Below are 14,339 nucleotides of genomic sequence, written 5' to 3'. Positions count from 1 at the left end.
CAGAATTGCACCATAAATTCAAAGCATTACTTTTAAATACAGCACTGTGCAAACATCTTGAGGCACCGCTCATTTTTTTAATATTTTGATTCCTAGAGGTCAGACTTTCATGTCATTTTTGTTAGTGGTCTTGAACAATATTTCTCCAGGCTTTTTGAAGGTCTTTCAAAGTTCTTCTTTGGACATCGGCTTCTTTTTCATTCATTTTCATTCCAGTTATACCTGACCATTTTCACAGCAGTGTCTTTATTTGTTTGTTAAGCCACTTAACTGGTCTATGAATCATTAAGCAAAAAGAAGTAACTAACTTAATAGAAGAACCAGTGTTGTGTCTGCACATGAAGATATAAAAGACATGAAAAGAACCGATTTTTAAACTGTAACTTTGGCCTCTTTATTGACAGTCTGGTGTAAACACCAAATTTTTTTCCTATTTCTTTACTTGAATATATGAAAAATGGAAAGATAATATAAGTATAAAATAGTATTTTTGCACAAACAAGATGATTCCCACAGATTCCCACACTATTAGCTGAAAACGTGGCATATCTCGGCAGTCCATGCATCCATGCATTGTCTTCCGCTCATCCTTTTCAGGGTCACAGGGAGGCTGGATCCTATCCCAGCTACCTGGGCAGGGTCAACCCCGGATAGGTTGCCAGTCTGTCACAGGGCTAACACATAGAAACAAACAACCATCCCACTCAGATTCAACTCAACTGGAATCCAACTCAGGACCTTCTTGCTGTGAGGCTGACTGACATTGGCTTAATTTCTCAGGTTGACAATGATTCCAAACAACTGTCAGTGTGTGAAAGCATATATAGGTCACTATCAGTCATGGATTCGCCTCCCCAGAGCTCAGACCGTGTGGGATGATCTTGACAGAAAACAGAGCAAACATTCAAAGAAGAGCTTTAAATGTCCTTCAAGAAACCTGGAGAACTATTCCTGAACACTACTTAAGGAAATTATAAGAAAGCTTTCCTAAGAGAGTTCAGGGTGTGTTGAAGAATAAAGGTGGTCATATCAAGTATTGGCTTTAAACCTCCTTTACAAGCAGTGTTTTGGTTTATATCCTTATTTAATTCCATGTATTTTTTCCACATCAATAAATCACTGCACCTATTTCCCACTTTTGCATCTCCTAGTTTTCACACACCTTGGAGGGAGGAGAGAAAAAAAAGCAAACACATTTACCCTAGTGGGAGAATTCAAACATGTAAATAATGGCTCACAATCATGAATCATAACAAATGCAATAACAGCGGACAGCACCACAAACTGCAACCTGATAAAGAGGTGAAGGAACACCTTTTTTAAAAAACAATATTACAATCATAAAGAAGAAGTTGTAAAGCTGTTTTAAGCTGCATTAGCTTTAGTGTCACATTATGTGTGTCAGCTGTGAAGACATTATCGTCATTTTTGTGAAACAGAAACTTGTGGGCACAGGGATTTTCCTCCGACTTCATGGGGAAATGAGTTCAGGAATTCCCAAATTGGTCCACATTAAAGAAGAAAGCAAAACGTTGGGTCCGCTGTTTGTATTGGCAACAGCAGCCTGGTTGCTGTTAATATTTCATGTCTCATCAGAGCTACCTCGCAGGGACCTATAAATCTAACTGCTGAATCGTAACACAAACATGCCCGGGAAGTCCAGAGGTGCGATTAGCAATTCTGAAGAATAGCGATGAACTAACCATTCTTGTAACTTGTCTGGGTGATTGTCTCAGTGGACTGGAAGACACGGGTCGTGATGCTGCCCTAACCTCATACGGCCTTCTCCTGGAAGAGAAAATTGAGAGACAAACACAAATGTAAAAGGTTAACCTACAATATGTGTGTGCATATCTCTGGAGTCTGCTCTAATCGCTCTTTGCATATGAATGTGCTTGCATAGGCAGCCTGCCTTGCCGTTTGCACAGATCAACATCTGGCACTGACTGCATGGTTTGTGGTCTGCACTTCATCCCATCTGAACAATAAATGTCTCTGCTATACATCAGTCTGTTTCCACGCACAGCCCACGGGGCACCAGTCTATGACATGTACAATCGCTTTATAATCGCATACCTCAATTGATGCCTCACATTGCATCCGTCATGGTTTAAACAAGCAGCCTGATGTGGAAAAAAAGCTTATATCCACTGACACACGTGCAAGCAAGTACGCACACACACATACTCCTCATTCTCACTATCGCCTCGCTCCCACACACGCGCACACACATCTGCATAACTGAGCTAACAATCTCATTAAGCACTGGCGCACACGAGGCACTTAAAACCCACTGATGCTAATTGAATGAAGATGTTAGAGAAAGCAGAGAGATGTAGGACAACAGTGAATAATAATTAAAAAAAAAAAGCAGCTATCATCTTATAAAGACATCCCATTACATTGTAGAGGGCACTGTTTCACACTCTCAATGTGAAACCTCTGGGGGTTTTTTTAGCATTCCTGGTATTCTGAACCTCATTTGTCATGTCATTTAAATGTCATGTCAGTAAACAATTATTATTCAACTATCGAAATATATTTAAAAAAATACAAAGATGCCTGGTTCACTATCAAAGTGGCATGTATTGCCAAGAACTAATGCTCTCTGTTGTGTAATGTTATAGTCTGGTACAACAAGACGCATGAACGGAAATGGAACTGCTGTTTAGGTTCACAAAATCCGAAAGGCTTCTTCAGCTCTGAAAGCTAAACTTGGGAATCTAACCCCTAGTGGGGTTGCCACCTTGGAGCATGTCTTGACAGTCATTCGGTGAGTCCTTACAGTCACGAGCCAAGTTGTGAAGACGTTACCATATCCTGTCATCATGTGAGTAATTAAGGTCATCTGGGTAAATGTGTGATCATCTTATTATGATGCATAATGTAAAAGAGACCTTGGTCTCAATAAGACTTCATTAAATTAACCTAAACTCATTGAACTGATAATCAATGCAACTGTATTACTAACAGAATCGCTCACATAAGTTTTGCAACAAGTTTAGACAATTAGAACTTATCCTATAATTTATCTTTGGTGGCTTTGCCTATCATTTTTTATAATGGGCTTGTCAGTCAACTCTTTGTGTAGTATCTAGGAATAGTTCTCCAGGCATTCAAAGCTCTTCTTTGGATGTTTTCTCTGTTTTCTGTCCAGATGATCCCACACTGCATCAATAACGTGGGCGTCTGGGCTCTGGGGAGGCCCGTCCATGACTGATAGGGTCCCCCCATATGTTTTTCCATCCAGACATGCTTCTACTGGATTGGTGTTGTGTTTGAGCTCATTGCCATGATGAAAAATGAAGCTGCTGCCAATCAGATGCTTTCCACTTGTCCAGTTTCCTCAAAATTTAAGGACACACTGCAAAACGTGCTGATTTATGCCACGTTTTTGGCTAATATTTCTTTGGGAATTACCTTGTTGGGGTAAAAATACTATTTCATGCCTATTGAACTCTTCTATCGATGGCATTTTTTCAACTAAACTAAAGATACTGGAACAAAAGGCTATTAGCAGCAAAGAGGCTAAAAATACAATTTAAAATTAGTCCTTGCATGTTTAGACAACACTCATGCATACCATTAGTTTGTTGCCTTTTTATGCTTGATTATGTTTTGATTTATGATTTATAGGTTAGTGTTAAGTGGCATAACAAACAAGAACATTCCTTTGCAAATGGTCAGATACATTTGACTGGACAGTTAATATCCTAAAAAATCCTTTGAAAAATCTTCAAAGACCTGGAGAACTATAGACCAAGACCACTTTAATAAATGACGAGAAATTCTTCCTCCTTGTCTGCTCAATACTTATTCACCGCACTGTATTTGTCATTTTATTAACTTGTTATACCAAAGAGAGTGGCGTAAATAGGATTCTGATATAATAACACACTTGTAATTGACAGTGGTGATGTCACAACATAGTGACTAGAGGTAGAAATGATTGTCCCATTTTTTTTATATGTAGCATTTACAAAATGGTTCAATTTGGAGTGTTTAGCAGCTGGAAGAAGTCCGGTAGCACTCGAGTCCATTTCATATTTTACAGCTTCTGTACATGCAGAGTTGATTTCACAAAAACATGGCGCAGTCTAATATCACTTCTGAGAAACCAGTCAGTGGATGTCAAGAATGAACTGAAATGAATGCTTTACATCACTCACAATAAATTCCAATATTGTTTCATTAGTCTGTGAATAATTATGTGAAGACACTTCAAAAGAAAGAGTTTCCCTCTCTAAGCGTGTGTCCACACACACACACAGAACATGGATAAGGGGGCCAAGCTTTGCAATTTTGGGCCTCTAAGTCAACAGGTGGATGAGGATAATTGAATCAGATGTGTCTGGAGTCTGAGGCCCAGAGATCAAAGCAGTGGCAAGTCAGGCCAGAGCCCCACACACACACACACACACACACGCACGCACGCACGCACGCACGCACGCACGCACGCACGCACAAGAAAATGAGAAAACCATGTAGACCTTCAGAAGCTGCAGCTTGGCTGATTAAAGAAACCTGACATCCATACACCAGTCTGACCTCCAGGTGCAGAGCCAGTGGGTCCGGGTCTCAGGCTTCAGGCACCCTCACTAAAGCAGTCTGACCTTGGGACACTAACATACCCCTCCACCACCTGGTTGGGGGTAGAAACCTTCTGGCCTGTGAGCACGAGATGTGAGGCATTTCAACCAATATCAACAACTGACTTCAGAAAATGTGGAGACTGTGTTCTTGTCAAACTTTCCAAAGAAAGAAAATAAAAGATAGCGGACAGGGAGTGCGAAGTAAAGTTCAGAGTGTTTATACATGGCTACAGCATGCAGATGAATCACTGAAGTCAGGGAGAGATGTGACAACAACAAGGAAAGAAAATTCACCTAAAGAGCGACAATAAGGATTTATTATTTATCCTTTTCATTTCAATTTAGCAATGAAACATCTTTAAACATAAGACATTATATGAAACATAGATGATGTTTTATATGATCTGCTGACCAATGCAGATTGCCTGCTTTGGTGTCCCACAGCATTGCTGTACCTGGGCTGCTGCTATATACGAAGCAGTAGCTCTATCTGGTGGCTAAATAAGGAATTAGAAATACCACAGCTTAAGAAGAAGGCATGCTTGGAATTCAATATTTCTGACTAATGCTACAAAATATTATCAGCTAAACACACACATATACACAACATGCAACATCCACTTGTGTGTGATCTCAAAACCTCTGAAAAAACAGCACAATTTTACATTTAGACATTGAAACTCGAACCGGCCAGTTTCACAAGCTAAATGTAGCCCTGCCTATCACCTGACTAATGGTGCATGAAACAGATCAAATGCTGCCACATCACAGGGAGGGAGTCAGACGAGTTCCTTCTATTTAATCTTATCTAAATGAGAGAGACACATAAAAGGACTCTTGGTCTGGCTAATTTTCTCCATCAGGACATTAGTCTGTGATCTGAAGGTCTTTCATGGTCTTATCCCAATCAGACACCATGGTACTCAGCAGTCTGCTTGCCACAAAAATCCCCTCTATCCACACCCTCTAAGGCTGTATCTAACTGAAGGTAGCCACACGTTTTCTTTTACATCATCTGTAATTCAAGTTCGAGCACCTACTAAGCAAACAGATGCAGGCCTATGGCCATACATGGAAAAGACCCACTTAAACAATATGAGCAAATCATATAAAATAAAGCCCAGCAGGAGAGACAGTTTGGAAAAGACACCAGGGCTGATACAGAGAGTCGGTAGTTAATCGTATAAAATAAATCAGGAGCTTGATTTTATAAATAAATCAGAATCTTTAGGAACTGTGGGAAGAAACCCACAAAGACAAAAGGAGAACATGCTTGTGCCACACAGCAAGGCCCCATCAGGCCTCTTTGTTCAAAATGTTCACACCCGTCTCGCTGTGAGGTGACAGAGCTAACTACCACACTGCCTAATCATAATGACTCCACAGCCGACAGAAAAACTTTGAATTAAATATGGCAGCGGTGGGCCTGTGCTTCTTCTTACACAGTGCCCTGGTGTATATTAAGCTCTCTTTAATGCACTTACAGTGCTCTCTTTTTATTATGCTAATGAGTTTATGAAGCCACTGGGCGGTGATTTGCCTTTCCTTGTTAATTGCAGTGAAAAATCCATGAGCCATTACTAACGTCACTTTGTTGAGCCTCTGAACTGCCTTGAGTCAGATGAAATATCTACAAGCATGCTAGGATGCTTAATGTTTTAGTGAGGCGTGTTATACACATAGCTGTATACCTGAGTGGCACAAGCCTCTTTAAAACAGAGACCAATTTTAAAAGTCAATATTTTTTTGAGGCATTTGGCTGATGTTCAAAGAGAAATGAAAGCCAAACAATTGAAGAAACGGAGAACACACTAATGAGCTACCAAGCTTTACTCTTCTCTTTATCTGCTCTGTGGGGGTTACACCTCAAGTTCAACAACTGGTAAAGTGTAAAGAGGGGAGGAACAGAAAGATGGATAGAGAATACGAGAGATTCATCCTCTCATGCTGTTTTGAAGTATTTCTCTTTGAAAAGTCAGAACGGACAGCTCATGCGGACTGATGCAACAACTTGGCAATGTCTTTGGCTTTTTCAGACAGCGCTGCTGAGCAAATACGATGGGCAATCATTCACAAAAGCTGCGTGTATCCAGTTTCACAGCAAAGTTCAGTATTTTAAATCTGGTAGAACTTTAAAACAGAATGCTTCAATAAATACCTTATACATTAGCACCTTATATATCTGACAAAAAAAATGTTTGGGTTTTTGTTTTCCCACTTTCTTCTTATAGAGAATTAAATTCAAAAGGAGAAACAGGAGGGGGAGCTTACCAATCATACAGTAACATGCCATCATACATACCCATTATTGTTTGAACTCTCATTTCATAGAAAACAAAGGACATGATTGCCAGGACGTCTCGCTGCCTTTTTAATAAGCAACCATGAACTTTACAAGACATAAAAGATAACTTGGGGAAGACATATTATATTTTATATGCAAATGAGTTTTGTCTTTTTGTTTGTTTCCCACTGAATCAGATTCTGCTCGTTTATCAAATGAGGAGGCAGCTTGCCAGCTTAATGCAAACAGTTCTTTAAAGCATCAAAAGCACTGTCAAAAACACTTAAGATCTGTCTCACAGCAACTTTCTTTCAGTGAGACAATATTTATATTGTCTCAATATACACTTGGTAATTTACATAGCAGCTTACTGCTATAGAGAAAAAAAATCCTCAACCACTTAGATGCTGTTATCTAAGTGTTAGGAGACACTGCAATGAAGCTGCAAATTATTCACTGATAAACCTGTGAAATACATCAGATAATCACAAGAAAACAAGTTCAGTTTCAAACACTTGCCCTATCTGTTTGTATGCACTTTCTATATGCTGGTCAGTCAGATCACTGAATTAATTTTCATGCATGCTAGTCTGATCAGTGTATCACAGTGGATCAACATCAGTCTTAAAAAAAACCAATCCCCAGTAAGAACTAGAATGGGATGCCCATGTATGATAATATAGGCAGAGATCATCCTCACTAACTTCTGATGCACACACAGGCCTTTTATTTTGGAAGCAAGCCTGTAGTATGACAGAAACCTTTCAGTTCAGAAAAGAGAAACAAGGGTTACCCCTAGCAGGCATTCAAGGGGAAAGTGTTAAAGTACTTAAGCCAGGCACCCACCCACAATTGCTGTGCAAGCCACTTTGCAACCTACTACCATCCCTGCTCCACCTTTCATTCTCAGGCAGTGCTGTATCTCTTCCCATTGATTCCTGTTCTGTTCTGTGTTGTCAGTCTGGCTGCAACTCTCCTCTCCACAAAATATTCATGCAGGAGATAGATGCCTTCCTGGGCCCAGAAAGCCACAGAGCCATGCCACCAAAAATAAATTAACAGATGGAAATATCACCTTAAAACAAAAAAAACCCCAAAAAGTGTAGGTGTCGTACTGAAAGAAAGTAAACCATGAAAATGCATAAAAAAATAACTTTAAAAAATGTTTGAAGGAATCCTTAAAATATACATATACTCCAATTAGGGCTGTGCGATATGACCAAAATCTCATATCCCAATATAAGAACTCTATCGTCCCGATAACGATATAAATCACAAAAATTTAACATTTTCTGTAAATTCTGTGAATCTCAGGCAGCTCAACTTGCATGAAGTGTTTCCAGCTGGGCGTCATGTACCTGGAGCTGAATGTTTTAACCGATGCATGAAACTATATATTTTTAGACATAAGTTGTAACGGCCCCCGTTTTCTTTGTGAGTATTTATTACACAGCGTGCTGCGGGGGAAAACCCTGTTCTAACGTTTGAGTCTAAGGTTTATTTTTTAGCACCTGGCGGCTCTTTTTTGCTTCTCATCTGTAAACACTCTGCATACTCTTTCACGTGATTCAGTTTATTTTGAAAAGTCTCAACAGGATCTTGAGCTTTATTGTGAAAGGTTTATGTGGAAAATAAGCAAGCGGACCCGCAATGGTTTTACCGTCGTTGTTGCTAACGACAACGCATAAAAACAGGCGCTTGTCCATCCATAGTGTGGTTATATTAAATATAAGAGAAAGAGAGAACTTTAAGAAATTAACCATCAAAACGATGAAAAAAAATATTCCCGTAAACAGTTTATTTTGCGACACCACGAAAAAAACGATAGCGTAAAATGAAACGATAGACGTTTTTATATCGTCATCCGATATATATCGTTATATCGAACAGCCCTAACTCCAATTATACATTATACATATACTCCAACACAATTAAACCTTATAGGTCATCTTCATTGACAATACCTGTGATGATCTTTAACAGGTGTAGAACTGGGTTTGTCCTTAAGCAGATCCATTGTTAAACTGTCATCAGGACAGCCACTCAGCTCCCCCGTCACCCAGTCGGGCAGGCTTCTAACACCGTGCTCCACACTCAGGCTGCTCAGTGGCTCATCAAAGTAGATGGACTAGAAATTAAAATTAAGTACAAGGTTCAGGAGATGAAGGTTCAGTAGGCTAGTTATAAACTCTCTGTTTATACAATCCGCTGCAATAGTGCACATACAGTACCAGTCAAAGGTTTGGACACACTCACTCATTGAAATGAATGGGTGACAGTTTTCAAACTTTCTAAAGTGGTTAAAACCAGTTGTCATTACAGGAAATTATACGACTTGTAGAAGCAGTAACTCCTACCATGTATGTAGGGAGTGTTTTAAGGCTTCCTGGTTCTGGTTTGCTGGTGAAAGGCCCATCCAGGACCCCTCTTTTGAGCATCTGAAGGAGCAAATGGGCATACATGTTGCGGTTCTTGCGACCAATTAGACCTGAACCACATGTGGCTGGGTCACACAGCTTCTTTATCCATTGGGCACAGCGCTGACGCTCTGAGAAGGCAAGGAGAGAGAGGATCAGGAACAATGATGTAATAACTTTTTTTTTGCAATAGTGTTTATACATCACTATTGTATTTAATCATTAGTAATTATTCAACTTTGGCTCTCTCTCGATGCTTGCCTTTTGTCCTGTCTCTCGTCTTTCCCTTCAACCCCCAAACAGGTGCGGCTGGCCCTCCCAGAGTTTGGTTTTGTTGGAGGCATTGTTCTGTTAAAAGGGAGGTTTTCCTTCCCACTACCAAGTGCTTACTCACAGGGGACGGCTGATTGTTGGGGTTTCTTTTTTATATTATAAGTTCTTTATCTTACAATGTTAGCACCTTGAGGTGACTGCTGATATTAATTAGTGATGCATAAATAAAATGGAATTGAAAACTGAATGACATGACTGACATATCGGATGGGGAGGCTATAGCCATTCACAGCTGTCATTCGGTGCAAATTCACAACAACAAAAGTGGGTTACGGGTTGTTAGTCTAGTGCAGGGCTGTTTGTACTTGGGGTGACTGTGGCTCAGATATTATAGCAGATTGTCTGGCGAGCTGATGGTATGATCCCTGACTGTCATTCCACATGTCAAAGACTACTTGGGCAAAAAAAACTGAACCCTAGCTTTTATATATGTCTTGATGCTTTAAAGCATTTAGACATAGGTAAAAGCCCTGTATGACTGTGTGTGTTATTGGGTGACTGAGGCTTGTAGTGGTAAGCACTTTGAGCAGAATTAAATTGAAAAGAATGGCTATACAAGTACCAATCCATTAACCATTAAAACCCTGTTTTGAAGCGTAATGCATAAGAAATAACAGCTCACCTATCTTGCTTGGGTGTTTGAGGACATATGGCTTCATGTCCAGCAGAAAATGGTCAAACTCAGTGTCCAGTCTCTCCGATGATAGCTCATATTTGCTCATGGTGATCTATATGGAGGATGCAAGTGAAAAAAGATAATAAAAACGAGTAAGCTGTGCTGCTTTGTTGACAAACACTACGTATATTAATTAGCTAAACCAAAGCGGAAACCTTACGACACATGGCGCATGACAACTAGCATGCTAACATTAACTAACATAACCAGAATATTTAAAAAACCCGAACTCTAATTATTAGCTACTTGACTGGGACTCGAGCAGTGCATTAGCAAACATGTTGCAAATACCGTTAGCCGAGCTAAAGCGAGCCAGCGTAACGCTCGTCCTCTCCTCTGTTACGGTTTCTTTTGGGCTTTCACGAGCAGAACGAGAATTTGCTAAAACAGGGCACAGTGTTAATGAACATATAAAAACTTAACCAAAAAGCGGCGTCCCCTGAGCACTGATTCCACCGCTCAAAACCGTTCAAAACTTTAGCGTCCTCCAGCTACGCAACATCCGTTTTCCGCAGACACGCAGCGTCTCCATGTTGCCATAGAAACACGTTTCCTTTGCATCCGTAAACGTACAGAAGTATTTGCACATATTTGTCCCTGGCATTTTACAGCTTAATAAGTTTATTTAATCATTTATATGCAGTTCGTGGTCTCTGGTTTGCGCCCACTTTTATTTTCCAGCTTGTTTTAAGTCTATAAAGTTTATTCTTGGAGGAGATTTTTGCCTGCGGCATTTTTAACCATGAATATATGGTTTTAAATAAACATCAGGTCGAGTGGTATCAAATGCAGTCAAATCCTCCTCCACTGTAGCCACGGATGCATCGGATCTAGTTTAAGTCCACACGATGGTGCTAAACGCCCGCAGTTTTATTTGCATTCAGCAAGTGATGGAAGTTTCCTTCAAGTGATCCTCGTATGGTTTTTTTTACTCCAGTGTAAAAAGGAGCAGAAGAGTAAAGCCATTTCCTAGGTTTTTTTTTTTTTGTTTCTAAGCACTGGTGAAACTTTTCAGAATCCCAGTTGATGGTATAGAGTCGTTTCTAACAGGTACAGCAAATAAGGAAATAGTTGGGTGCTTACAGAAAATCGAATCTATAGAGAGTGCACTTTGCGCATTCTTTTAGGAATAATTAAATATAGTTGACCCATTCTGATAGATTACCATAGTGGGCATATGTTTTTACTTTGCTAAAAATAAAAATGTCTTCCAACACAATAAAATACACCTTTCACTTCTTTAATTTCTTTGCATAGATTATGCAAGAATCGCCTCTGATCGTGCGCTGAACTTGGAGTGAAATATTCCCACGGTACGTGAAGGCGGGCTTCTCCGACGTCACTCCGAATGAAAAAGAAGCGCTCAGCTGTGGTCCAGGCAGAGGGAAGGCGTGCGGTCCGTGTACAGCAGGCAAAGCTCCAGCACTTGTCCAGAGCTGTGAAGAGACAGGGATAATCACTCAAAAGAAATCGGTCGGGACAACACAAACTTGACTGTGTAGTTTTTGTTTTTAATTTGGGGTTTTTTCCTCCTCCCCCTTCCCCAATTATGGCTGACCATCTTTTACATTATAATGATTCAGCTGGGGTTGGGAACAGATTCGCCCGCAAAGGTGCTTTGCGGCAGAAAAACGTGCATGAAGTGAAAAATCACAAGTTTACTGCGAGATTTTTCAAGCAGCCGACGTTCTGCAGTCACTGTACAGACTTCATTTGGTAAGTGTCACTCATGCACACACAGCCCAATATCCTCGGTCACTGCCATTTGCAGTGTTCAAGTTTAAATGTGCCTGTGGCATTTTGTAGTAAAGCTTTCATCGAATTTAATGCATGTCATTAACTAGTTTCAGTCAATATGGAATAAAGCGAATCCCATTTGCTTAGATTTCCCCATCTTTCTGTTGCAGGGGCTTTGGGAAACAAGGATTTCAATGCCAAGGTAAACCACCTGCATGTCTGCACTGATGCATTTTTTGGTGGAGCCACAGACTCAGTATATAGGCACACACCCCTTAACTGACAGTCACAATTTGCTTGTTTGACTGAAGAGACAAGTTAAGCGTAATACATCCACTTCAGCATTAGCAGTTGCGCAACAGTGATCGTTTGAGGTATAGTAGTATGAAGAGAAAAAATATAAATCAGCAGCCTGGACAGCAAACACTTTAAACATAAAAGGTTTATTTTTGTCAAAGGGCACATCTGCAAGCAAGAAAGTAGAAGTTAGTATTTGCAGATCAGTAACTTTGAACTGTTTAGAGTATTTCAAACATTAAACATTTAGATTTAATATCCTGGACAACTATTTCAGTGGTCAACATTTTCCAATTTCTGTATGAAATAAGCAAGAGCATACCTTTGAGTGTACTCCCATGCCAAACAGTTCGGCGGGTTAGCTCTGTGCAGGCCCTTCGACACCTTCCATGCCATTGGGAGGATAATCCGGAGTGTATCTGGTTTTGCTTTGGACATACCTTCCTCTCTGGTAGCTGCTTCTGGACCGGACAATATATCTTGAAGGATGTGGGTTATGAAAGATTGGTTGATAACCTCTAGACGGAGCCATGACACTCTGGTAAACCTTGACCCTTGAGGGAACCTTGACCCATGGGGGGCTGAACAGTGCATTTTGTGGCCGCCGGAACATCTTATTAAATTTAAGCTTCCTGCCTCCAAAGAACTTCGAAAAAGAAGGAACCCCCCTCCAAGACTGATAAAAAGGCTGGGCTCGTACGTTAATCGGAGAGGATGGCTTCACTGGTGTGGAGGTTTGCCCAGTTGCAGACCCCCTGCTCATGTAATCTGCTTGGTCGTATCCTTCGACAGCATTAGTGCCAGGACCAGTACTTTGAGGAGGCTGGGGGTTTTCAGAGGGATACCGAAATACCTCCTCAAACACAAGATTGGGTTTCTTTCTTGAATGATAGCTATATCCACTGGAGATTGTGCCGGCGTCCTGGCCTGGGTAATCAAAACCTGAATCAGCCACCCCATTACCATTGCTCACTGGTTCAGGCTGCCAGGACTCATAGCTGCGAGGTGCCACAGCCGGAAAGGTTGAGGATGAAGCAGGCTCATAGTATGCAGTTTGACCAGTGCTTGTCGAGAGGGGCATAGTGCTTGTATAAACAAATGATGCGGAGCGAGGCATTACAGCAGCTAGTTTGGGCTTTGCTGGGTTAGCTACCTCAGAGCTGGACTTTAAAGGGAATAGGAGTGGCTCATTAGGGTTTACTAGCCCCCATTGTCTTGTCTCACCATTAACAAGTCCCTCGATCTTTGGGGCGATTTGTGGGTTCGCCTGTTTTTGTTGAGTCTGCTGTTGTTTAGTCAAACGTTTGTTATAGCTTTTGTACACAAATCCAGCTTGCTGGTTGTCTGCTGCCCGCTGGTTACCCTGATCAGAGGTCAAAATGTCATCATCTCCATCATCCACTAGGTCACGTGGCTCTGCTTTATTTGGATACAGATATCCATATCTATGCCCATGGCCTTTAAAGTGAGAGAAAGTTTATATAGAAACTGCAGAGTTTAGGCTTAATGTCAGAATTGAGAAAAGCAACTACCTTTTATAGCTGGCGAACCACCATTACTATCAAATAGTAAAGAAATACAGGAAACCCTGTAATATAGGCAGACGATGCCATCAGATTAAAGTCTCATTTAGAGGTAACTGGAATAAATTGTGCTAACATCAACAAAACATACCAGAAAATGAGTCCAAGAGCCATGGCTGTTAGCTGAGAAGCAGTAACCTGTACTCCTCAGACAGTATGGCTTAAAAGGCAAGCAGATTAGATCTAGGACCTGAGAGCAACCTCTGTCCTGTACAATACATCCCTCTGTGCTACTTTTCTATACCAGCACTCCAGTTTTCATTAACAAAGACCACTTTCAGCTGCTGCTCACATGGCAATTAGTGGTCAGGTTGTTAACAGGTGTGGCAGCTGAACAGCGCCACCCTCTGTGTGGGTGTCAAAGTCACCTTTGTAAACGTGTTTCCAGAGTAGACAGAACTGTTCTGTTTATTTGGAAAA

The 14,339-nt window shown here is 40.8% G+C and overlaps 3 protein-coding genes across 12 annotated transcripts in view; 1 reads left to right on the top strand and 2 right to left on the bottom strand.

The window, feature by feature from the left end:
- The window catches only part of cep112 (centrosomal protein 112), a 116,131-nt gene extending 105,278 nt beyond the window's left edge, over nucleotides 1–10,853 (bottom strand). For 5 of the 9 annotated variants that reach the window (XM_031730599.2, XM_039611215.1, XM_039611217.1 and 2 more), the window contains exons 1-5: nucleotides 10,594–10,852; nucleotides 10,249–10,354; nucleotides 9,234–9,424; nucleotides 8,841–9,004; nucleotides 1,704–1,788 (exon numbers count right to left, since the gene is read on the bottom strand). In XM_031730599.2, coding sequence (XP_031586459.1) covers nucleotides 1,704–1,788; nucleotides 8,841–9,004; nucleotides 9,234–9,424; nucleotides 10,249–10,348 — 540 coding nt within the window. In that variant the 5' untranslated portion in view covers nucleotides 10,349–10,354; nucleotides 10,594–10,852. Of the gene's footprint in view, nucleotides 1–1,703; nucleotides 1,789–8,840; nucleotides 9,005–9,233; nucleotides 9,425–10,248; nucleotides 10,355–10,593 lie in introns of all 9 variants that reach the window. The other 4 variants (XM_039611214.1, XM_039611213.1, XM_039611219.1 and 1 more) reach the window with 2 other exon arrangements.
- Nucleotides 10,854–11,491: 638 nt separating this feature from the next.
- On the bottom strand, nucleotides 11,492–14,168 carry LOC116313041. The gene is made up of 4 exons (XM_031730607.2): nucleotides 14,011–14,168; nucleotides 13,869–13,924; nucleotides 12,659–13,794; nucleotides 11,492–11,738 (listed from the first exon to the last, which is right to left on the bottom strand). The coding sequence occupies exons 1-3, from the start codon at nucleotides 14,031–14,033 to the stop codon at nucleotides 12,695–12,697; spliced, it is 1,179 nt and encodes a 392-aa protein (XP_031586467.1). The 5' UTR covers nucleotides 14,034–14,168; the 3' UTR covers nucleotides 11,492–11,738; nucleotides 12,659–12,694.
- si:ch73-374l24.1 (protein kinase C alpha type) overlaps nucleotides 11,745–14,339 on the top strand; it is a 115,757-nt gene continuing 113,162 nt past the window's right edge. For both annotated transcript variants that reach the window (XM_031730605.2, XM_031730604.2), the window contains exons 1-2: nucleotides 11,745–12,018; nucleotides 12,210–12,241. In XM_031730605.2, the coding sequence (XP_031586465.1) occupies nucleotides 11,852–12,018; nucleotides 12,210–12,241 (199 nt within the window). In that variant the 5' untranslated portion in view covers nucleotides 11,745–11,851. The remainder of the gene's footprint in view (nucleotides 12,019–12,209; nucleotides 12,242–14,339) is intronic.

The sequence above is a fragment of the Oreochromis aureus genome, linkage group 4, assembly GCF_013358895.1.
Source record: "Oreochromis aureus strain Israel breed Guangdong linkage group 4, ZZ_aureus, whole genome shotgun sequence".
In the NCBI taxonomy this organism is placed as follows: domain Eukaryota; kingdom Metazoa; phylum Chordata; class Actinopteri; order Cichliformes; family Cichlidae; genus Oreochromis; species Oreochromis aureus.
Note: the sequence above shows the minus strand (reverse complement) of the source record. Positions and strands in the feature narration are given on the sequence as shown.